Source organism: Oncorhynchus tshawytscha, linkage group LG26 (assembly GCF_018296145.1).
Source record: "Oncorhynchus tshawytscha isolate Ot180627B linkage group LG26, Otsh_v2.0, whole genome shotgun sequence".
NCBI lineage: Eukaryota > Metazoa > Chordata > Actinopteri > Salmoniformes > Salmonidae > Oncorhynchus > Oncorhynchus tshawytscha.
In genome coordinates, this window is record NC_056454.1 from 53,483,946 (window position 1) to 53,510,070 (window position 26,125).

At 44.0% G+C, this 26,125-nt stretch overlaps 2 protein-coding genes across 5 annotated transcripts in view; one reads left to right on the plus strand and one right to left on the minus strand.

Annotated features, from left to right (window-relative positions):
* nme9 (NME/NM23 family member 9) overlaps positions 1 to 998 on the plus strand; it is a 37,629-nt gene extending 36,631 nt beyond the window's left edge. The window contains exons 16-17 of one of the 2 annotated variants that reach the window (XR_006080070.1): positions 5 to 184; positions 289 to 998. Coding sequence is in view for 1 of the 2 variants with exons in the window: in XM_042306890.1 (XP_042162824.1) it covers positions 5 to 24 (20 nt within the window). In the remaining variant the exon portion in view is untranslated. Of the gene's footprint in view, positions 1 to 4 lie in introns of both variants that reach the window. The other variant, XM_042306890.1, reaches the window with a different exon arrangement.
* Positions 999 to 3,952: 2,954 nt separating this feature from the next.
* On the minus strand, positions 3,953 to 26,125 carry smarcal1 (SWI/SNF related, matrix associated, actin dependent regulator of chromatin, subfamily a-like 1). 3 transcript variants are annotated; one of them, XM_042306835.1, is made up of 16 exons: positions 25,510 to 26,125; positions 24,808 to 25,399; positions 24,597 to 24,647; positions 24,155 to 24,409; positions 19,820 to 19,870; positions 16,134 to 16,317; positions 13,585 to 13,735; positions 11,673 to 11,900; positions 11,311 to 11,451; positions 10,918 to 11,142; positions 10,685 to 10,746; positions 10,494 to 10,596; positions 9,131 to 9,313; positions 8,812 to 8,912; positions 8,600 to 8,696; positions 3,953 to 4,325 (listed from the first exon to the last, which is right to left on the minus strand). In XM_042306835.1, exons 1-16 carry the CDS (start codon positions 25,846 to 25,848, stop codon positions 4,140 to 4,142), a joined length of 2,949 nt encoding a protein of 982 aa, XP_042162769.1. In that variant the 5' UTR covers positions 25,849 to 26,125; the 3' UTR covers positions 3,953 to 4,139. The 3 variants fall into 3 exon arrangements, with proteins under 3 accessions (XP_042162769.1, XP_042162768.1, XP_042162771.1); XM_042306834.1 differs by having other exon boundaries at positions 10,685 to 10,749; XM_042306837.1 differs by having other exon boundaries at positions 3,953 to 4,348; positions 10,685 to 10,749.

Below are 26,125 nucleotides of genomic sequence, written 5' to 3' on the forward strand. Positions count from 1 at the left end.
ACAGGTGATCAGACACCAGTCTGAAGAAGAAGGATCAACAGATGCCCAGTAGAGATCCCCAGGAGAGATCCCCAAGACAGGTCGCCAGTAGAGATCCCCAGGACAGGTCGCCAGTAGAGATCCCCAGGACAGGTCGCCAGTAGAGATCCCCAGGACAGATCCCCAGACCAGGTCCCCAGGACAGGTCACCAGTAGGGATCCCCAGGACAGGTCGCCAGTAGAGATCCCCAGGACAGATCCCCAGACCAGGTCCCCAGGACAGGTCACCAGTAGAGATCCCCAGGACAGGTCACCAGTAGAGATCCCCAGGACAGGTCACCAGTAGAGATCCCCAGGACAGGTCACCAGTAGAGATCCCCAGGACAGATCCCCAGGACAGATCCCCAGTAGAGGTCACCAGTAGAGATCCCCAGGACAGATCCCCAGTAGAGTTCCCCAGGACAGATCCCAAGTAGAGATCCCCAGGACAGATCCCAAGTAGAGATCCCCAGGACAGATCCCAAGTAGAGTTCCCCAGGACAGATCCCCAGTAGAGTTCCCCAGGACAGATCCCAAGTAGAGATCCCCAGGACAGATCCCAAGTAGAGATCCCCAGGACAGATCCCAAGTAGAGATCCCCAGGACAGATCCCAAGTAGAGATCCCCAGGACAGGTCACCAGTAGAGATCCCCAGGACAGATCCCCAGTAGAGATCCCCAGGACAGGTCACCAGTAGAGATCCCCAGTAGAGATCCCCAGGACAGATCCCCAGTAGAGATCCCCAGGACAGGTCACCAGTAGAGATCCATAGGACAGGTCACCAGTAGAGATCCCCAGGACAGGTCACCAGTAGAGATCACCAGTACAGATCCCCAGGACTCTGATCGTCAAAGTTAAGACTGAATGGCCTTCGTCTTTCAGATACAACAAATCAACAATACCACTTGTAGGGCTACAGTACATTATCATGTTACTTCATTTGAATGTTGCAAAAAATGAAATAAAAATCTTACTGCAGATTTTTACATTTTAGTGTATCAATGTCTACATCCTCATCAACACAATCTAACCGTATTAGTCACATGCACCGAGTACAACAGGTGAAATGCTTACTTACGAGCCCCTAACCAACAGTACAGTTTCAAAAAATATGGAAAAGAATTAGAGATAAAAGTAACAAGTAATTAAAGAGCAGCAGTAAAATAACAATTATATACAGGGGAGTGCCGGTACAGAGTCAATGTGTGGGGGTACCGGTTAGTTGAGGTAGTATGTACATGTAGGTAGTTATTAAAGTTCTGCATAGGTGACAACAGAGTAACAGTGATGTGGAGAGGGGGAGGGGGGGTGGGCAATGCAAATAGTCTGGGTAGCCATTTGATTAGATGTTCAGTAGTCTTATGGCTTGGGGGTAGAAGCTGTTTAGAAGCCTCTTGGACCTAGACTTTTGAACCTACTGGGCTGTTCGCACTACCCTCTGTGGTACCTGGCGGTCGGAGGCTGAGCAGTTGCCATACCAGGCAGTGATGCAACCAGTCAGGATGCTCTCGATGGTGCAGGGCCCCTAATGCATTTTTCAGAAAATGGCGGAAAATATGCAGCCAAAGTCCGAGGAGAGCGGATACAAATGTACAAACTAATTATGACAAATGTTAAGAAAATGTTGAGCAATGTAATAAAGTAATAACTTTTTAAATAAAAAATACACGTTATGTTGGCTGACAATTTGATAGCTATGCTGTCCTTACGAACCACATAGCATATCATTACAGCAGTATGTACCGGTATGTTAGTTAGCTATGCTGTCCTTACGAACCACATAGCATATCATTACAGCAGTATGTACCGGTATGTTAGTTAGCTATGCTGTCCTTACGAACCACATAGCATATCATTACAGCAGTATGTACCGGTATGTTAGTTAGCTATGCTGTCCTTACGAACCACATAGCATATCATTACAGCAGTATGTACCGGTATGTTAGCTACCTACATAATGTTAGTTGGCTACTAAATACATAGAACTTTCCAGTATATTAACTATACTGTATATTATATATATATATCTCACTAAACTACCCAATGTTCATTGACCTGATTTTTTTTATTGCAACAATGATACCAATATTTATTTATGATTTTTTTTTCTCCCCAATTTCATGGTATTCAATTGATAATTGCAATCTTTTCCCATCGCTACAACTCCCGTATGGACTCGGGAGAGGCAAAGGTCGAGAGTCATGCATCCTCAGAAACACGACCCAACCAGGCCGCACTGCTTCTTGACACAATGCCCACTTAACCCAGAAGCCAGCCTCACTAATGTGTCGGAGTGCACTGCGCCCAGCCCGCCACAGCATTTGCTAGTGCGCGATGGGACAAGAACACCCCTGCCGGCCAACCCTCCCCTAACCCGGATGACGCTGGGCCAATGGGTCTCCCGGTCGTGGTCGGCTGCGATAGAGCCTGGACTCAAACCCAGGATCTCCAGTGCCACAACGAACACTGCGCCACTCAGGAGGCAACATTACACAGTCCAAGTCCAGAACAGACTATGGGAGGCACACAGTACTACATAGAGCCATGACTACATGGAACTCTATTCCACAGTACTACATAGAGCCATGACTACATGGAACTCTATTCCACAGTACTACATAGAGCCATGACTACATGGAACTCTATTCCACAGTACTACATAGAGCCATGACTACATGGAACTCTATTCCACAGTACTACATAGAGCCATGACTACATGGAACTCTATTCCACAGTACTACATAGAGCCATGACTACATGGAACTCTATTCCACAGTACTACATAGAGCCATGACTACATGGAACTCTATTCCACAGTACTACATAGAGCCATGACTACATGGAACTCTATTCCACAGTACTACATAGAGCCATGACTACATGGAACTCTATTCCACAGTACTACATAGAGCCATGACTACATGGAACTCTATTCCACAGTACTACATAGAGCCATGACTACATGGAACTCTATTCCACAGTACTACATAGAGCCATGACTACATGGAACTCTATTCCACAGTACCACATAGAGCCATGACTACATGGAACTCTATTCCACAGTACTACATAGAGCCATGACTACATGGAACTCTATTCCACAGTACTACATAGAGCCATGACTACATGGAACTCTATTCCACATCAGGTAACTGATTCAGCAGTAGAATCAGATTTAAAAAGCAGGTAAAAATACACTTTATTGAACAGTGGGGACTGTGGAGAGACAAACAGGCACACTATACACACATGGATTTAGTACTGTAAATATGTGGTAGTAGTGGCCTGAGGGCACACACTTAGTGTGAATTCTGTAAAGAATGTATTGTAAATGTTTTTAAAATTGTACAAATCAAATTTATTTATATAGCCCTTCGTACATCAGCTGATATCTCAAAGTGCTGTACAGAAACCCAGCCTAAAACCCCAAACAGCAAGCAATGCAGGTGTAGAAGCACGGTGGCTAGGAAAAACTCCCTAGAAAGGCCAAAACCTAGGTAGAAACCTAGAGGAACCAGGCTATGTGCGGTTGCCAGTCCTCTTCTGGCTGTGCCGGGTGGAGATTATAACAGAACATGGCCAAGATGTTCAAATGTTCATAAATGACCAGCATGGTCAAATAATAATAGGCAGAACAGTTGAAACTGGAGCAGCAGCACGGCCAGGTGGACTGGGGACAGCAAGGAGTCATCATGTCAGGTAGTTCTGAGGCATGGACTATTCTGAAGTGTCATTCTAAGATTTGAATCCTACCGAACATCTATGGAAAGAGCATCTATACTTAAGCAAAAAATATATATATATTCTACGGCGCCATTTACTTTATGTATGTATTCTTATCTTTGAATATATCTTATCGTTGTTGCCTTGTCGAGAAGGAGCCTACAAGCATTTCGTTAGAGGCTGTACATACTACCAATAAAACTTGAAAGAGTAATTTCCAAAAATTCCATTTATTTACTTTGGTTGCAAAGAAAGTTTGTTGAGAGCAATATTTACAAAGATGAAAAATAATACCCAGAAACAGCTGATCCAACAAAGTACACTACTCATGATAATTAGTTTCATTATGATAGTAGACCATAGGTATATATGGAACATCACTTGATTTCCTCCAGGAATTATCTGCCAAAGTAGTCCTCTATGCGTCTCTTTTTGCTGGGACTCTCTTCTACATCACTTCCTGGTTGGTTGCTAGGGTCATCCCAGGCCCCCACAGCCTCCAATAGGAGGGCTTTATCCATATCATCCTCCTCCTCAGTGAACGACCTCTGGAACATCTCTGTGATCCTCCTCTGCTGGGAGTCCTGAAATACATAACACACTCACACTTCATAACACACACACACACACACTTCATAACACACACACACACACTTCATAACACACAGAAACACTTCATAACACACACTTCATAACACACACACACACTTCATAACACACAGAAACACTTCATAACACACACACACACACACACACACACTTCATAACACACACACACACACACTTCATAACACACACACACACACTTCATAACACAAGCTCACACTTCATAACACACACACACACACACTTCATAACACACACACACTTCATAACACACACACACACACACACTTCATAACACACTCACACACACTTCATAACACACTCACACTTCATAACACACTCACACTTCATAACACACTCACACTTCATAACACACACACACTTCATAACACACACACACACACACACACACACACTTCATAACACACACACACACACTTCATAACACACTTCATAACACACACTCCATAACACACACTCACACTTCATAACACACACTCACACTTCATAACACACACTCACACTTCATAACACACACTCACACTTCATAACACACACTCACACTTCATAACACACACTCACACTTCATAACACACACTCACACTTCATAACACACACTCACACTTCATAACACACACTCACACTTCATAACACACACTCACACTTCATAACACACAGAAACACTTCATAACACACACACACACTCACACTTCATAACACACACACACTTCATAACACACACACACTTCATAACACACACACACACAAACACTTTGTCTGCCTCTCAAATGGCACCCTATTCTCTATATAAGTGGTTCTCAACCAGGGCACCAGTACATCCGGGGGTTCTCAACCAGGGCACCCGTACGTCCGGGGGTTCTCAACCAGGGCACCCGTACGTCCGGGGGTTCTCAACCAGGGCACCCGTACGTCCGGGGGTTCTCAACCAGGGCACCCGTACGTCCGGGGGTTCTCAACCAGGGCACCCGTACGTCCGGGGTTCTCAACCAGGGCACCCGTACGGCCGGGGTTCTCAACCAGGGCACCCGTACGTCCGGGGTTCTCAACCAGGGCACCCGTACGTCCGGGGTTCTCAACCAGGGCACCCGTACGTCCGGGGTTCTCAACCAGGGCACCAGTACGTCCGGGGTTCTCAACCAGGGCACCCGTACGTCCGGGGTTCTCAACCAGGGCACCCGTACGTCCGGGGTTCTCAACCAGGGCACCCGTACGGCCGGGGTTCTCAACCAGGGCACCCGTACGTCCGGGGTTCTCAACCAGGGCACCCGTACGTCCGGGGTTCTCAACCAGGGCACCCGTACGGCCGGGGTTCTCAACCAGGGCACCCGTACGTCCGGGGTTCTCAACCAGGGCACCCGTACGTCCGGGGTTTCTCAACCAGGGCACCCGTACGTCCGGGGTTCTCAACCAGGGCACCAGTACGTCCGGGGTTCTCAACCAGGGCACCAGTACGTCCGGGGTTCTCAACCAGGGCACCAGTACGTCCGGGGTTCTCAACCAGGGCACCAGTACTCCTGGGGGTACTCAACCAGGGCACCAGTACTCCTGGGGGTACTCAACCAGGGCACCAGTACTCCTGGGGGTACTCAACCAGGGCACCAGTACTCCTGGGGGTACTCAACCAGGGCACCAGTACTCCTGGGGTTCTCAACCAGGGCACCAGTACTCCTGGGGGTTCTCAACCAGGGCACCAGTACGTCCGGGGTTCTCAACCAGGGCACCAGTACTCCTGGGGTACTCAACCAGGGCACCAGTACTCCTGGGGTACTCAACCAGGGCACCAGTACTCCTGGGGGTTCTCAACCAGGGCACCAGTACTCCTGGGGGTTCTCAACCAGGGCACCAGTACTCCTGGGGGTTCTCAACCAGGGCACCAGTACTCCTGGGGGTTCTCAACCAGGGCACCAGTACTCCTGGGGGTTCTCAACTAGGGCACCAGTACTCCTGGGGGTTCTCAACCAGGGCACCAGTACTCCTGGGGGTACTTGGTATAGAATTAGGAGTGAGAATAATAGAATGGACTGCAAACACTTCCTGTAGTTGTTGACCAGTCTCTCACATCACTGTGGTTTGGTTCTTCCATGCAGAACTACTTCAGCAACATGTGTGGGTTTTCCAGCATGAATTGGTCATTTCAAGTCCTGCCACAACATCTCTATTGGGATTAGGTCTGGACTTTGACTAGGCCATTCCAAAACTTCACGTGTTGCTTTTTAGCCATTTTCATGTAGACTTGATTGTGTGTTTTGGATCATTGTATTTCTGAATGACCCAGCTGAGCTTCAGCTCACAAACAGAAGGCCTGACATCCTCCTGTAGAATTCTCTGATACAGAGCAGAATTCATGGTTCCTTCTATTAACCTCTTGAGCTTATGGCTCAATACTGCCCCCGTTGGAGGAAGTGCGTGCCCATAGTAAACTGAAAATATTTTTTTCCAAAATTGCTAATATATGCATATAATAATAATTATTGAATAGAAAACACTCTAAAGTTTCTAAAACCGTTTAAATTATGTCTGTATGTAAAGCAGAACTCTCAGGGCAGCCTTTCTCCCAAACTCTCTCTTGTCAAGAGAAAAGTTGGGTCAACTTTGACGTCATCGCCCCCACCCTTCCCAGGCAGCTACCGATCTGGGAACAGTATGTATTTGTTCAGCGCGATGTCTGCTTTCAATTGGCACGTTCATTGTTTGAATTTCACGCTCCCTCATCCTTTGGCGGGCGAAAATGCCCGGTTCACTCTCACATACATGCACTCTATTGCGCGCGGCCGATTTGGGGAACGTTCTTTTCCAATAGACACCAGTTGAAGCCGGTTCGTTTGTTTGCGATTATCATTGTTTTACATGATAAAAACATCGTTTTGCTCGATTCTGCACTTAGTTTGACCAGTTTAGTCGACATATAATATGTAATTTTGAAGTTTGATTGCGCAAGAGTGCGGGACCAGAAGGAGCAGAAGTTATTTTGGGTGCATTTCAGCTGAAGCTGTTAGCATATGCTAATACAAAGACGCACAACTTGAAACCAAACGATGTATTGGGTAAGTATGACTCCTTCTACGTCTTCTGATCGAAGAACATCAAAGGTAAGGGAATATTTATGTGGTTATTTTGGGTTTCTGTGGACTCCAAACGTAGAGGAGACACTGCTAATATCTGAGCGCCGACTCATAGCATAGACTAGTGAACGAATTCTGTAACGTTAAAAATAAATGTAACACAGCGGTTGTATTAAGAAGAAGTGTATCTTTGTAACTATATGTAGAACATGTATATTTAGTCATGTTTATTGCTTGTTATCTGACGTTATCTGTCCGAGCTATCATAATTTCTCCGGACATTTTGAGTAGCATTTTTTGAAATGTCGTCATTGTAAACAGAGATTTATGGATATTAATGGCATATTATTGAAAAAAAAAAAATGTACTGTGTAACATGTAATATTACTGTCATCTGATGAAGATTTTCAAAAGGTTAGTGAATTATTTATTTTTTAATCCTACTTTTAAATTTTATATTTTCTGGGACAAAATGGCCGCCGTTTGCCTTTTGTTTCGGTGGTGGTCTAATATAAATGTGTGCTATGTTTTCGCCGTAAAACATTTTAGAAATCTGACTTGCTGGGTAGATGAACAAGGTGTTTATCTTTCATTTGAGCTATTGGACTTGTGTAGGTGTGGAGGTTAAATATGTCTAAGAATATTTTTTCACATTTTGTGTTATGCTAATGAGCTTGAGCCGTAGTCACGATCCCGGATCCGGGATGGGTAGCATCAAGAGGTTTTAAGGCAAGTCGTCCAGGTCCTGAGGCAGCAAAACATCCCCAAACCATCACACTACCACTACCGTGCTGGACTGTTGGTTTGAGGTTCTTACTGTTCAGGTTCATAATTTTCCTCAGACATAAATGGGACCCATCTCATCCAAAAGAATTGACTCAATTGACCCCTGTTGATGGGGGGGCATTGTCATCTTGGAAGAGACCAATAGAAATGATTCACCATAGGTTGAAGGTTTATTGGTGTTTACTTTGTCCTCTAAGGGGTTGAGAGGACCTAAACCATGCCAGTGATGTAGTGTAGGAGGAGCCTGATAGGTCAACAGCCAACCTGACTTCCATGACTACAGTGATGTAGTGTAGGAGGAGCCTGATAGGTCAACAGCCAACCTGACTATTCCATGACTAGAGTAGCCCATCTGTGTACCAAACACCAACAGTGCCCCTCACCTTGGAGTGGAAGCTGGCAGACTCTGCCTTCTCTGACAGGTTGGATTCTGATAGCCCCACCTGCTCCAGAACATGCATCTTCTCCTGGATCATGGGCCTACAGAGATACAATGCACATACAAAAATCAATGGTTCCTTCAGAACTATCAACCGAATAGATATTCGAGTATAGAGGTTAGTTCAGACTGATTAAAGAGGAGGAGCCGGCGTACCACAGGTAGTCATCTGCCGTTCCCTTGGCGACCAGGTAGTGAATGTCCACGTTGCTGGTCTGACCGATACGGTGCACTCTGTCCTCAGCCTGGATCATTATCTGATAGATTCCAGAGGGCATCATTAGGAGGATGGTAGACAGTATAGGAGGATATATGAACACACAGAGCAGCTGTAGCATGCTGTAGGTTTCACTAGTATTCACAACTTTTCTGTCAACCAAGACCCTGACACTCTGTTTGGAGACGCCACTGGGTAAGGAGTTAGAGGTCAGGAACCTTACCCAGAGCCGGGGTTAGAGGTTAGACAGGCCCTTACCCCAGGGTTCCAGAATAGCTCAGCAAACACCACCAAAGCAGCAGAGTGCAGGGTGATGCCCATGTTAGCTGCAGTGATAGAGAGCACCGCTACACAGCTCTTGTCAGTGAACTGGAACCGGTCACACAGTTGCTGCCGCTCTGACGACGGGGTGGAGCCGTCTATACGGATGTAGTCGATACCCTGAAATAACATGGGCAACAGAAACATACAAGACAGTCATGTTTCATCTTTTTTATTGAATATTAAAATATACATTCTACCTGCAGTGAAGCCGCTCAACATTTACATTCAGTCACCTAACAGACTCCCATCCAGAGCGACCCACAGGACAGGCCAGGGTCAAGCTCCCTGCTCAAGGGCACTTCGACAGATCTCCCACAAGGTCAAAAACGGGGACCTGAATCAGCCACCGGCCCTCCAAGACACCCCCCCCCCTTCACAGTTCTCCAAGAGCTACCTCTCAACCATCCTTGACCCCCCTCCCCAAAAAATAACCTCTCCCTCCATTCCCCACACCCAAGACACCCCCAAGTCCACATCCCACAATGCACCAACAACCAACAAAAGAGAAGAAAAAGACAAAAGAAAACAATGTAAATAACTTTCAATGATTTGTTTTCTTTCAATTGTGATGTTTAACGTACAATTTCAATCTGTCGAATCGAACAGAATCCACAGATTGGGAGTTGAAGATAAATACTTTTACTAAGAGTATTAGTATATTAGTAATTGACTGACCCGGTCTCTCCAGATCTCCTAACAGTACTATTTCTAGGGTCAATTTTAGATCAATGTTCTGCATTTTCAGCCATTCCTGAACCTGAGACCAGAAACAGGCTACCTGAGGTCAATACCAAAATAAATGGTCTATTGATTCTGTATCTTCACAACAAAATCTGCAGAGCTGCGATGACTGTATGCCCCAAATATTCAACATTTTGTTGGTGGCAAGAATTCTGTACAATAATTTTAGCTGAAAATCTTGAAGTCTTGAATCTCACGTTGTTTTACATATCAACTCATACACCCTGTGCCATAGAATCGATGCATCAAAAATCTCTTTTCAATCTGTATGTCACAGCTGTAAACATCCTAGTCCTCAACTGAAATGGGTATACTTTCCTATTTATGCTATTTTTGTTCATGTTTTAAATATTTAGAAGAAAAGCAAGTAATCTACCTAAAGATAAACTAAAACCACTCGTGCCATTAGGCACCCAGTTTCCAGGAGAGTCATGGCATAAGGCATAAATATGTACGGATTTCAATATTTACTAGAAAAGTGAGTCATCTAAACCAAAGTCTTTATCTTGTGTGGATAAACTTTAAGTCTGTTTAGCAGGCATCCTGTTCTCCTCACCTTCTCTCCCAACTCCTTGGTGATAAAGTCCAGGACCAGTTTGTGATGAGCAAACACCAGGAACTTCTCTCTTCCGCACTCTAGCATGTCCATGATGTACTCCCTGAGTAACAAAAACAAAACAGAACTGGTTTAAAACAGCATGCTCTCAGCAGTGTACTGTCAATCTGGGGTAAACACTTTCAACTCACATGATGGCTTTAATCTTGGCCTCAGCAGTGTGGTTAAAGAACACCAGAAGAGCCTCCTTCATCTTCTGGAACAGAACAAAAAACCCAACAGGAGACGAATGTGTTAAACAAGACAAGGTGAAACTAGATGAACGTTAACAATGGAATGCTCTCTAGAAACATGCCTCATCTAGCATCAAAATTAGCTGTAAGAGTATCGTTTTTAGTAATAATCTCTCTTCCTCTGGACTCACGTTGTTGTTGTGTTGTCCCTTGGCCAGATCCTTGGCTGCGGCAGACAGAGCTGCCTTGGTGCGGGTGTTGATACCGTCTGTGGTCACCGTGACAACCTTGCGTTGCTTGGCAGGAAGCTGAGAGAGGACCTCTGACTTGAGACGGCGCAGCATTAGACTCTCCTCTAACATCAGCTTCAGTTCTCCTAGGTTACTGGAGCCAGAGTAGTCCCAACCCCACGGCAGCTAGCAGGAGAACAACAAGTCCTAGGTTACTGGAGCCAGAGTAGTCCCAACCCCACACCAGCTAGCAGGAGAACAGGCGGGTCTAGGATACTGTAGAGCAACAGGCGGGTCTAGGATACTGTAGAACAACAGGCGGGTCTAGGATACTGTACTGTAGGCTAAACTTACCTGTCGGGCATTGCAGTACCTGGTCCCAAAGTCACGGAAGTGGGGGAACAGGGAGGGCTTGACAGCCAGGATCTGACTGTAGAGCTCTGAGGGTCTGGACATGGCAGGAGTCCCCGACAGCAGGATCACACGCTTAGCTACCTGAGATTGAGAACATAGTAGAAACTGAAGACAACACTAACTAATCACAGTCTTAGCTACCTGAAAACAGTGACAACACACTAATAAGAACACAGTCCAACCCAACAGTCTTAAGAGATCAAATGAAAACTTCACTATTACCTTTGTTAAATTGTTACATAGAATATATAAATTGTAGCCTAAATACCAAGGATCCTGAGAGTAAAGAGAATCATCCACACCTTGAGCAGTGGCAAGGCAGCCTTAAAGCGGGCAGTCTTCATGTTCTTCAGAAAGTGGGACTCGTCCATTATGAGGACATTGAAGGGGTTAGCGGCCTGCTGCTTGTCCATCTTGCTCAGTAGATCATAGCTGATGATGTTGACCAGACCACCCCTCAGGTTGTCTTTCCCCTTGACAATCACATTGATACTGTCAGGCTGCACAGAGGGCAGCCACTGCCTGAAGGCCTAGAGGAGGGGAGATAGTGCTGTGAACAATGACATACTGTAGAGTTGACATCAGTGGTCACTGGATGCTGAGCAAACTGTCACTGACTACAGTTACTGCTCCAGTCCTATACATTCTAGAGCACGTCTGAGAGGAACAGTCGAGTTAACAAGAGTCCTACAAGAGCCCCCTGCTCCAGTTTGACAGCATCCTCTACACTTCAAGGATATATTTTAAAACCACTAACAGACACCCTGACGGAGCAGAACACACCAGAACCACGAGGAATAACAAGAAACCAGAGAGACCCATAGGACACGGTGACACATAGGACATGCAGTCAGAGTGGATGAATAGGACAAAGGCCTGATGGAGACCAACTTTCATTGCATTGCAAACAAATAATTCACAGACAAAACTGTATTCAATACAGTAATAAACAGAACACAACCCTTTACAGTGTCTGGGTGCTCCATGTCCACATAATGTACTGTTTAATTTACTGGGTGCTCCATGTCCACATAATGTACTGTTTAATTTACTGGGTGCTCCATGTCCACATAATGTACTGTTTAATTTACTGGGTGTTCCATGTCCACATAATGTACTGTTTAATTTACTGGGTGTTCCATGTCCACATAATGTACTGTTTAATTTACTGGGTGCTCCATGTCCACATAATGTACTGTTTAATTTACTGGGTGTTCCATGTCCACATAATGTACTGTTTAATTTACTGGGTGTTCCATGTCCACATAATGTACTGTTTAATTTACTGGGTGCTCCATGTCCACATAATGTACCGTTTAATTTACTGGGTGCTCCATGTCCACATAATGTACTGTTTAATTTACTGGGTGCTCCATGTCCACATAATGTACCGTTTAATTTACTGGGTGCTCCATGTCCACATAATGTACTGTTTAATTTACTGGGTGCTCCATGTCCACATAATGTACTGTTTAATTTACTGGGTGTTCCATGTCCACATAATGTACTGTTTAATTTACTGGGTGCTCCATGTCCACATAATGTACTGTTTAATTTACTGGGTGTTCCATGTCCACATAATGTACTGTTTAATTTACTGGGTGCTCCATGTCCACATAATGTACTGTTTAATTTACTGGGTGCTCCATGTCCACATAATGTACTGTTTAATTTACTGGGTGTTGCATGTCCACATAATGTACTGTTTAATTTACTGGGTGCTCCATGTCCACATAATGTACTGTTTAATTTACTGGGTGTTCCATGTCCACATAATGTACCGTTTAATTTACTGGGTGCTCGAGAGACAAAGAAAATGGTTCTTGGTTTCTTCTTTAAAATAAATGACCTAATGGAGCTACAGGACTAGTAGGGATTACAGTGCTTAGAAACAAAACACTTTGCTAATACCAATCCACTTAGTCCTCTTTACTCGAAACACCTCCAGATTCCACCAACACTAATGTGTAAAGAACAGCATACCCCTGGACATGACTGACACGGTGTCTATCTAAACAGAAAGAACAGAACCGATTATAACCATCAGGGGAAACACAACACTAACTTTGCAGTCCTCTATAACGTACCACTCCATGACTATTATTGAACACTGAGAAAAAAAACGCAATTTATAATTTTAATAAATGTCATAGTCTAGGCCTATAGCTAATAAGAAATGCCAAGGTCTATAGCTAATAATAGATGTGATTGTACCTCAGCCCAGGTGAATCTGACAGAAGAAGGGGCCACCACTAATAAAGGCCACTCTTTCCTGTAGTAGGCAGCTATGCAAATGGCCTGAACTGTCTTCCCCAGTCCCATGTCATCAGCCAGGAGGAGGCGGCCATCTTTGGACACCGCAAAGCTGGAGGAGACAACCAGGGTTTAAGACAACTACAGTCAAAGTCGGGAAGTTTACATACACCTTAGCCTAATACATTTAAACTCAGTTTTTCACAATTCCTGACATTTAATCTTAGTTAAAATTCTCTGTTTTAGGTCAGTTAGGATCACCACTTTATTTTAAGAATGTGAAATGTCAGAATAATTGTAGAGAGAATGATTTAATTCAGCTTTAATTTCTTTCATCACATTCCCAATGAGTCAGAAATGTACATACTCTCAATTAGTATTTAGTAGCATTGCCTTTAAATTGTTTAACTTGGGTCAAACGTTTCAGATAGCCTTCCACAAGCTTCCCACAATAAGTTGGGTGAATTTTGGCCCATTCCTCCTGACAGAGCTAGTGTAACTGAGTCAGGTTTGTAGGCCTCCTTTCTCGCACACGCTTTTTCAGTTCTGCCCACACATTTTTTTTCAGTTCTGCCCACAGGGCTTTGTGATGGCCACTCCAATACCTTGACTTTGTTGTCCTTAAGCCATTTTGCCACAACTTTGGAAGTATAATTTGGGCCATTGTCCATTTGGAAGACCCATTTGCGACCAAGCTTTAACTTCCTGACTGATGTCTTGAGATATTGCTTCAATATATCCTCATAATTTTCCTCCCTCATGATGCCATTTATTTTGTGAAGTTCACCAGTCCCTCCTGCAGCAAAGCACCCCCACAACATAATGCTGCCTTGCCCGTGCTTCACGGTTGGGATGGTGTTCTTCGGCTTGCAATCCTCAACCATTTCCCTCCAAACATAATGATGGTCATTATGGCCAAACAGTTCTATTTTTGTTTCATCAGATCAGAGGACATTTCTCCAAAAAGTACGGTCTGGCTTTTATATGTCGGTTTTGGAGCAGTGATTTCTTCCTTGCTGAGCAGCCTTTCAGGTTATGTGGATATAGGACTCGTTTTACTGTGGATATAGACTTTTGTACCCGTTTCCTCCAGAATCTTCACAAGGTTGTTTGCTATTGTTCTGGGATTGATTTGCACTTTTCGCACCGAAGTACGTTCATGTCTAGAAGGCAGAACGCGTCTCCTTCCTGAGCGGTATGACGGCTACATGGTCCCATGGTGTTTATACTTGTGTTCTATTGTTTGTACAGATGAACATGTTAACTTCAGGTGTTTGGAAATTGCAACAAAGGATGAACCAGACTTGTGAGGGTCTTCACCTGTTTTTCTGAGGTCTAGTTTGATTTATTTTGATTTTCCCATGATGTCAAGCAAAGAGGCACTGAGTTGGAAGGTAGGCCTTGAAATACATCCACAGGTACACCTCCAATTGACTCAAATGATGTCGATTAGCCTATCAGAAGCTTCTAAAGCCATGACATCATTTTCTGGAATTTTCCAAGCTGTTTAAAGGCACAGTCAACTTAGTGTATGTAAACTTCTGACCCACTGGAATTGTGATTTAGTGAATTATAATTGAAATAATCTGTCTGTAAACAAGTGTCGGAAAAATGACTTGTGTCATGCACAAAGTAGATGTCCTAACAGACTTGCCAAAACTATAGTTTGTTAACAAGATATTTGTGGAGTGGTTGAAACGAGTTTTAATGACTCCAAACTAGGTGAACTTCTGACTTCAACTGTACATACAAACAGACTATTAATCAAGAACCATCAGGGGAACAAAACAAACGTTGTCTGGAGAAGGAGACAATCAAGGTGTCATACAAACAGACTGATTATCACAATATGAAACTATATAAGAACCAGATACATAAGATATGTATACATTAGGCACAAAACGAAGGGGGAAATATTGGAAATGTCCAATATGAAACACTGATTTCCCCTTTCCGTTGCTAAACATTTTTGCTATGGTGTGCCCTAATGAATACAACCCAGTACGCTGCTGCTACTGTTATTATCTATGCATTTTAATAACTCTACCTGCATGTACATATTATCTCAATACCGGTGCCCCCGCACATCGACTCTGTGCCGGTACCCCCTGTATATAGCCTCCACATTGACTCTGTACTGGTACCCCCTGTATATAGCCTCCACATAGACTCTGTACTGGTACCCCCTGTATATAGCCTCCATATTGACTCTGTACTGGTACCCCCTGTATATAGCCTCCATATTGACTCTGTACTGGTACCCCCTGTATATAGCCTCCACATAGACTCTGTACTGGTACCCCCTGTATATAGCCTCCACATAGACTCTGTTCTGGTAAGCCCTATATATAGCCTCCACATAGACTCTGTACTGGTACCCCCTGTATATAGCCTCCACATAGACTCTGTTCTGGTAAGCCCTATATATAGCCCCACTATTGTTATTTACTGTTGCTCTCTATTTATGATTTGAGTTGTATGGTCATGATAACAGTGAGACTAACACCTACTTGACACCGTCTCTCTGGAAGGGCATGAGACGACGTGTCAATGAGGGGTCAATGGAGGACAGGTCAGCTTCCGGAACCTCTGATGGCCATGTCTGGCTGCCTTCAAACAGGGCAGAGAACACCTGGATCACACCTCTAGGGAGAGGCTCAATCTCTACTGATGGAATGGCACCGAGAGCATCCACTGGGAAGTAGGACAGGGAACAGAGTCACACTGAATACAGAACACACCCCAGTCACTGAATACAGAACACACCCCAGTCACTGAATACAGAACACACCCCAGTCACTGAATACAGAACACACCCCAGTCACTGAATACAGAACACACCCCAGTCACTGAATACAGAACACACCCCAGTCACTGAATACAGAACACACCCCATTCACTGAATACAGAACACACCCTATTCACTGAATACAGAACACACCCCAGTCACTGAATACAGAACACACCCCAGTCACTGAATACAGAACACACCCCAGTCACTGAATACAGAACACACCCCAGTCACTGAATACAGAACACACCCCAGTCACTGAATACAGAACACACCCCAGTCACTGAATACAGAACACACCCCATTCACTGAATACAGAACACACCCCATTCACTGAATACAGAACACACCCCATTCACTGAATACAGAACACACCCCAGTCACTGAATACAGAACACACCCCAGTCACTGAATACAGAACACACCCCAGTCACTGAATACAGAACACACCCCATTCACTGAATACAGAACACACCCCATTCACTGAATACAGAACACACCCCATTCACTGAATACAGAACACACCCCATTCACTGAATACAGAACACACCCCAGTCACTGAATACAGAACACACCCCAGTCACTGAATACAGAACACACCCCAGTCACTGAATACAGAACACACCCCATTCACTGAATACAGAACACACCCCATTCACTGAATACAGAACACACCCCATTCACTGAATACAGAACACACCCCATTCACTGAATACAGAACACACCCCATTCACTGAATACAGAACACACCCCATTCACTGAATACAGAACACACCCCAGTCACTGAATACAGAACACACCCCAGTCACTGAATACAGAACACACCCCCAGTCACTGAATACAGAACACACCCCATTCACTGAATACAGAACACACCCCATTCACTGAATACAGAACACACCCCATTCACTGAATACAGAACACACCCCAGTCACTGAATACAGAACACACCCCAGTCACTGAATACAGAACACACCCCAGTCACTGAATACAGAACACACCCCAGTCACTGAATACAGAACACACCCCATTCACTGAATACAGAACACACCCTATTCACTGAATACAGAACACACCCCATTCACTGAATACAGAACACACCCCATTCACTGAATACAGAACACACCCCAGTCACTGAATACAGAACACACCCCAGTCACTGAATACAGAACACACCCCAGTCACTGAATACAGAACACACCCCAGTCACTGAATACAGAACACACCCCATTCACTGAATACAGAACACACCCCAGTCACTGAATACAGAACACACCCCAGTCACTGAATACAGAACACACCCCAGTCACTGAATACAGAACACACCCCATTCACTGAATACAGAACACACCCCAGTCACTGAATACAGAACACACCCCATTCACTGAATACAGAACACACCCCAGTCACTGAATACAGAACACACCCCAGTCACTGAATACAGAACACACCCCAGTCACTGAATACAGAACACACCCCAGTCACTGAATACAGAACACACCCCAGTCACTGAATACAGAACACACCCCAGTCACTGAATACAGAACACACCCCAGTCACTGAATACAGAACACACCCCAGTCACTGAATACAGAACACACCCCAGTCACTGAATACAGAACACACCCCATTCACTGAATACAGAACACACCCCTATTCACTGAATACAGAACACACCCCATTCACTGAATACAGAACACACCCCATTCACTGAATACAGAACACACCCCATTCACTGAATACAGAACACACCCCATTCACTGAATACAGAACACACCCCAGTCACTGAATACAGAACACACCCCAGTCACTGAATACAGAACACACCCCAGTCACTGAATACAGAACACACCCCATTCACTGAATACAGAACACACCCCATTCACTGAATACAGAACACACCCCATTCACTGAATACAGAACACACCCCATTCACTGAATACAGAACACACCCCAGTCACTGAATACAGAACACACCCCAGTCACTGAATACAGAACACACCCCAGTCACTGAATACAGAACACACCCCATTCACTGAATACAGAACACACCCCATTCACTGAATACAGAACACACCCCATTCACTGAATACAGCACACACCCCATTCACTGAATACAGAACACACCCCAGTCACTGAATACAGAACACACCCCATTCACTGAATACAGAACACACCCCAGTCACTGAATACAGAACACACCCCAGTCACTGAATACAGCACACACCCCAGTCACTGAATACAGCACACACCCCAGTCACTGAATACAGAACACACCCCATTCACTGAATACAGAACACACCCCATTCACTGAATACAGAACACACCCCATTCACTGAATACAGAACACACCCCAGTCACTGAATACAGAACACACCCCAGTCACTGAATACAGAACACACCCCAGTCACTGAATACAGAACACACCCCATTCACTGAATACAGAACACACCCCATTCACTGAATACAGAACACACCCCATTCACTGAATATACAGTGCCTTCGGAAAGTACTCAGACTCATTCACTTCTTCCACATTTTGTTACGTTCCAGCCTTATTCTAAAATGGATTCAATAAATACAAATCCTCATCAATCTACACACAACACCCCATAATGACAACGCAAAACAGATGTTGAAATTTACAAATGTATTAATAATAAAAAACAGAAAAACCTTAATCATATCCAATCAATTAAATTTACCACAGGTGGACACCAATCAAGTTGTAGAAACATTCAGGATGATCAATGGAAACAGGATGCACCTGAGCTCAATTTCAAGTCTCATAGCAAAGGATCTGGTGACTTATGTAAATAAGGTATCTGTTTTTTTATACATTTGCAAACATTTCTAAAAAAACGTTTTTCACGTCGTCATTATGGGGTAGTGGGTGGAGATTGATGAGGAAAACATGTATTTAATGAATTTTAGAACAAGACATTTTCGGAAAAAGTCAAGGGGTCTGAATACTTTACGAATGTATTTACCAAATGTAGAACACAGAACATTCATGAATATAGAACACAGAATGTAGAACACAGAACATTCATGAATATAGAACACAGAATGTAGAACACAGAACATTCATGAATATAGAACACAGAATGTAGAACACAGAACATTCATGAATATAGAACACAGAATGTAGAACACAGAACATTCATGAATATAGAACACAGAATGTAGAACACAGAACATTCATGAATATAGAACACAGAATGTAGAACACAGAACATTCATGAATATAGAACACAGAATGTAGAACACAGAACATTCATGAATATAGAACACAGAACACTCACTGACTATAGAATGCAGAGTTGCAGACGATTCAGCAGAGAAGGCTAGCAGATACATGACCATGAAGTGTCAAAACAATGACCACAACAGGATAATACTTACTAAGTCTTTTATAATCCTCAAGCAAGAAACTCCACTTTCTTGTCTTCATATCTTAACAAAAGAGAGAATATATAATATCACACAGCACTATCTAAAACATGATACTGATGAATATATGAAAATGAAATAATACGCTTGAAAATAGTAGGAAAATTAACAAACTGTTGCTGTCATGAAATTGTCAGCCGGTTATTGTCATGTAAATGCAAGTCTCATGGTTATTGATCGTTAATAACATAAATATGTTTAACAGCTCTTATGCGCCATGGCCTAGTTCATTTAGCAGACCAGATATGCTTATAAGTCTCGTACCATTATTTTATATTATTGTAAGAATAATATAATTGAACTTAGCAAAATAAAATAAAGGATATTTTTCCCATTCCAGAGCGAGTGTACATATGAAGTGTTGAGCGTAAAAGTAGGTAGATTTAGATGTGAATGATACAAACCTTAGAAATCAAAACATACGGGCTGCATGATGCGACTACAGGCTACCATTTGAAAACCTCTGTTCCTTTCCTCAGGCTGCTGTTCTCTCATCAAGTGATCATATTTTCTATTTAATCTCGTCTTTGCTAATATGTAAAAAATGTGTTTGGATTTAGAATGGCCCGTTATCAAATGGGAAGGAACACGGGCAGGGGGAAAGGCATGTCATCCGTATGCCGCTTTCCTGCAGTTCACATCATGCTGGCTACTCTGGTTTTATAGAGGAACAGCTGGCAAAGAGCAGCAGCTGGGATCCTCCTCTTTTTAGCAGCAACCATCAGAACTCTGCTTTGGCACGGGATTGCATAAAGAAATGTCTGGGCTTATAAGAATACTTATTTCACACCACACATCAACCACTAGTTGAGGAGCATACAGCCTCTCTCTGCATGACAGGTGATAGTCCACCCAAACTCTGTATGCCATCAGAGACAGGATTGTGTCGGGGCACAGATCTGGGGAAGGGTACCAAAAACATTTCTGCAGCATTGAAGTTCCCTAAGAACACAGTGGCCTCCATCATTCTTAAATGGAAGAAGTTTGGAACCACCAAGACTCTTCCTAGAGCTGGCCACCCGGCCAAACTGAACAATCAGGGGAGAAGGGCCTTGGTCAGCGAGGTGACCAAGAACCCGATGTTCACTCTGACAGAGCTCTAGAGATCCTCTGTGGAGATGGGAGAACCTTCCAGAAGGACAACCATCTCTGCAGCACTCCATCAATCAGGCCTTTATAGAAGAGTGGCCAGACGGAAGCCACTCCTCAGTAAAAAGCATGACAGCCTGTTTCTCCGCGGCAGGTCCTGGGAGACTAGTCAGGATCGAGGCAAAGATGAATGGAGAAAGGTACAGAGAAATCCTTGATGAAAACAAGCTCGAGCGCTCAAGACCTCAGAATGGGGCGAAGGCTCACATTCCAACAGGATAACAACCCTAAGCACTCAGCCAAGAGAATGCACGAGTGGCTTTGGGACATTACGTTTTCGTAATGTCCTTGAGTGGCCCAGCCAGAGACCGGACTTAAACCCGATCGAACATCTCTGGAGTGATCTGAAAATAGCTGTGCAGCAACGCTCCCCATCCAACCTGACAGAGCTTGAGAGGATCTGCAGAGAAGAAAGGGAAAAACTCTCCAAATACAGGTGTGCCAAGCTTGTAGCATCATACCCAAGAAGACTCGAGGCTGGAATCGCTGCCAAAGGTGCTTCAACAAGGTACTGAGGTCTGAATACTAATGTAAATGTTCATTTCTATTAGCAAAAATGGCTTAAAAAAGTTTTTGCTTTGTCATTATGGGATATTGTGTGTAGATTAATGACGGGAAAAATAACAATTTAATCCATTTTAGAATAAGGCTGTAACTAGAGGTCGACCGATTAATCGGCATGGCCGATTAATTAGGACATATTTCAAGTTTTCATAAAAATCGGTAATCGTCATTTTTGGACGCCGATTACATTGCACTCCACGAGGAGACTGCGTGGCAGGCTGACTACCTGTTATGTGAGTGCAGCAAGGAGCCAAGGTAAGTTGCTAGCTAGCATTAAACATATCTTATAAAAAAATCAATCTTAACATAATCACTAGTTAACAACACATGGTTGATGATATTACTAGGTTAACTAGCTTGTGCTGTGTTGCATATAATCAATGCGGTGCCTGTTAATTTATCATCGAATCACAGCCTACTTCGCCAAATGGGGGATGATTTTTAAAAAGTGCATTCGCAAAACAAACACAATCATTGCATGAATGAACCAATCATAAACACCAATGCCTTTCTTAAAATCAATACACAGAAGTATATATATTTTTTAATCCTGCATATATAGTTAAGAAATTCATGTTAAAAGGAAATATTAACCAGGGAAATTGTGTCACTTCTCTTGCACGCAGAGTCAGGGTATATGCAACAGTTTGGGCCGCCTGGCTCGTTGCAAACTAATTTGCCAAAATTGTACATAATTATGACATAACATTGAGGGTTGTGCAATGTAACAGGAATATTTAGACTTAGGGGTTGCCACCCGTTCGATAAAATATGGAACGGTTCCGTGAAAGAATAAACGTTTTGTTTTCGAAATGATAGTTTCCGGATTTTACCATATTAATGACCTAAGGCTCGTATTTCTGTGTTTATTATAATTAAGTCTATGATTTGATATTTGATAGAGATGTCTGACTGAGTGGTGGTAGGCAGCAGCAGCAGCAGGCTCGTAAGCATTCATACAAACTTTACTGCGTTTGCCAGCAGCTCTTCGCTGTGCTTGAGTCACAGCGCTGTTTGACTTCAAGCCAATCAACTCCTGAGATTAGACTGGTAATACTAAAGTGCCTATTAGAATATCCAATAGTCAAAATTGAGCATGTTTCATTATGACTAAATAAATAACTTCTATGTATTATAATAAGTTAAAATAAAAAAGTGCTCATACAGTATTGTTGTAATTGTCATTATTACATATACACAAATAAAAACTGCCCGATAAATCGGTATCGGCTTTTTTTTGGTTCTCCGATAAATCGTATCAGCATTGAAAAATCACAATCGGTCGACCTCTAGCTGTAACCCAACAAAATGTGGAAAAAGTCAAGGGGTCTGAATACTTTCTGAAGGCCCTGTATGTACCAAAGAAATCTTCAAAAAATAAGTTTTTCTGCCGTGCGAAATATGTGGTAGGCTATTAGACTATGTATTGTAGAATGGTACAATCATTATTTGAATTTTCAGGGTTTTCAGCCTTAGGCTCACATATAGGCCCTATGCATAAACTATGGTGTCCTACATGCAAGTTCAGAAATGCTTTTGAATTAATCATCACCTCACAAAGCACCGTCCCTTTCGTTGTGTTTGGCTTTGAAACAACATCCACAACGACCAGGTTTTCCAGTTTCAACCTATTGTTGAACTTCTTTCCTCAAACTGATCACAGTGAGGTTAAACAATGCAGCCTAAAGCTGAGTTTTAAAAGCATGAACTGTTTTGTTGATAAGTGTTTGATGTGATTTATGATTGCATTTGCATTGATGTCAGAGTGGTTAGAGGGACAATAGAGCCCTGAGTACCAGGCCATTAGGACCTGATGGAGGGACAATAGAGCCCTGAGTACCAGGCCGTTAGAACCCGATGAAGGGACAATAGGCCCTGAGTACCAGGCCATTAGGACTCGATGGAGGGACAAGAGCCCTGAATACCAGGCCATTAGGACCTGATGGAGGGACAATAGAGCCCTGAGTACCAGGCCGTTAGACCCGATGAAGGGACAATAGGCACCGAGTACCAGGCCATTAGGACTCGATGGAGGGACAATAGAGCCCTGAATACCAGGCCATTAGGACCTGATGGAGGGACAATAGAGCCCTGAGTACCAGGCCATTAGGACCCGATGGAGGGACAACAGAGCCCTGAGTACCAGGCCATTAGGACCTGATGGAAGGACAACAGAGCCCTGAGTACCAGGCCATTAGGACCTGATGGAGGGACAATAGAGCCCTGAGTACCAGGCCATTAGGACCTGAATGAGGGACAACAGAGCCCTGAGTACCAGGCCATTAGGACCCAATGGAGGGACAACAGAGCCCTGAGTACCAGGCCATTAGGATCTGATGGGGGGAAAACAGACCCCTGAGTACCAGGCCGTTGGTGACCTGATGGAGGGACAATAGATCCCTGAATACCAGGCCATTAGTGACCTCATGGTCATTAGCGACTACCAACACATGTCCAGAGTGCATTAGAGAATATTACCATGACTGAATGGTCACGTGGAATTTGACTGCGGCCATGACTGCCGGTGTGGTTTTAATAGTGTCACCGCAACAGCCCTAAACAGGTTTCACTTACCATAGTTCTTGGAAGGCATCTGTTTGAAAGCAGCGATGACGTCAACATGGTAGCCAACGTCGACCTCGAAGCGTGATCGTGACACCAGGGTGGCGTGGCCCTGTACGGTGGCCCCTGGTCTCTGCCAGCCACTACACAGCTTCAGCAGGGCCCCAAGTGCAGCAGTGTCACGGGACCGGCTAGACGCCGGCTCCACGTCAATACCCCCCACCAGAGGTTTCAGACATATACAGGAGATGGAGCCGGACTCCTCCACTACAACAGGAAATACATGGGCCTTCTTAGAAGGTCCCAAATGGCACTCTATTCCGTATACAGTGCACTACTTTGGAGCCCTATAGGGAAGAGAGTGTCTATTTGGACAAAGACAACACATCTTCACTTGACCAATACATGTGATTATCTTCTTAAAGTATATGATGTGTGTAGGTCTATCTCATACTCAGCTGACGATAGTCCTCAAGGCTGAAGTTCCACATCTTGGTAGCAGGGTCTGTTGGGAGATACAAGATAAACAACAACACATAGTAAACACGTGTACGTCATCTAAGGGTATAGAATATAAAATAAATATTAGTTATTGCTCTATATAGGGCTGTAATTCAACCGGACAAATCACCAGGATGAATTTAAATACATCCATTAAAACTCACCATAGTTCCGAGAAGGGATGTTTTTGAACACAGCAATCAGCTCAGCATGGTAACCGACTTCCACTCTGAACCGCTCCTCTGAGTGAGAGACACATTTCCCTCTGACTGTGATGGCAGGGGTCTTCCCAGGTAGAGAGTTACTAACATCAGTACCGCTGGAGGGAGCAGCACTCTGGACAGATGGTGATGTGGCTCCATGTTTGGTTCCTTGTTTATAGAAACTACCAATGGCACTTCCAGAATAGGAAGACAGCCCAGAAGAAGAGGTCTTTGGATGAGGTTCAGAAACAGAGAAACTGCCAGTTGCACTTGTAGAAGTAGGATACGGACCAGGTAACACTGCTTTATTCAGCTGTGGAGGTTTGAACACAGAGGAGACGTTCTGGCCTGATGATGATGATGATGATGATGACAACTTGGCTCCATATGAACTACCAGTACCAGTGGAACTTCCAGAAACAGAAGATGATGGTCCACCTGTTGTCTTTGGCTGAAGTGGTTTGAACACTGAGGGGCTTCCTCCTGTAGACACATCTAACCCTTTCAATGAATGTTGTCCCTTTGGGAGAGGTAGTGGGTCTATTACTTTAATCTGAGACGACAAAGACAAAAAAAAACAGTACATTAGAAACAAAAGTCATTGCCAACAGACAAACCAAATCCAAATATAACTGTACAAAACGTCAAAGTATCACTCCTCACCTGTTTAGTGGCAGTATTGGAGAATAGTGAATTCTGTCCAGACTTGTCCCTTGGGCTAGAAAACAACTGGTTAGGTCTCCTGTCTTGACCCCGTGGAACATAATTCTGAAGCACAGTATTAGGTGGATGATGAGTTAGTCCTGGTCGGGGAGTTGAGTTAGAAGGTGGACCAGAGTGAGTGTTAATGCATTGCTGAGGAGCACTGGCAGGGTTGTTGAGCCCTGATATGTGTGTCTGATTGTTTGACTGAGCAGCCTGTCTTTGTGCTCTAATCGCTAAAGCTCTCCGTCTGTTCTCCTCTATCTTCTGCTGCTGCTCTGCCGTCAAAGAGCTAGACATGGTTAATTATTAGCTCGCTATATTGCCTGCTTATTTGCTGGCAAGTTAGGTTGTAGCTAGCTAGCTATCGTTAGCTTGCTAACAAGTCGGAAAAGATCACAGCCCATATCCGTAAGCGAAATATGAATAAACAAGTAGCAGAGTTATCTAGCTATATCTAAATACGACATATTTTCGCTAACGACCTACGCTAAAACAACAAAAGCAGAAGTTCTTCGTAAGTATATTGAGCAGTTTCTGGTTTCTTGTTTGGAACTCCTGCGGAGGAAGTGACGTG

Bases quoted from the DNA above. Each gene is read 5' to 3' on its own strand.
- smarcal1 (XM_042306834.1), bottom strand. From the start codon at position 25,848: ATGTCTAGCTCTTTGACGGCAGAGCAGCAGCAGAAGATAGAGGAGAAC. The intron at 24,410-24,596 runs GTATGAGATAGA...TTCCTGTTGTAG, and splicing joins TGAGGACTATCGTCAGCTGA to TGGAGGAGTCCGGCTCCATC. The intron at 9,314-10,493 runs GTGAGGAGAACA...ATGTTATTTCAG, and splicing joins CCAAGGAGTTGGGAGAGAAG to GGTATCGACTACATCCGTAT.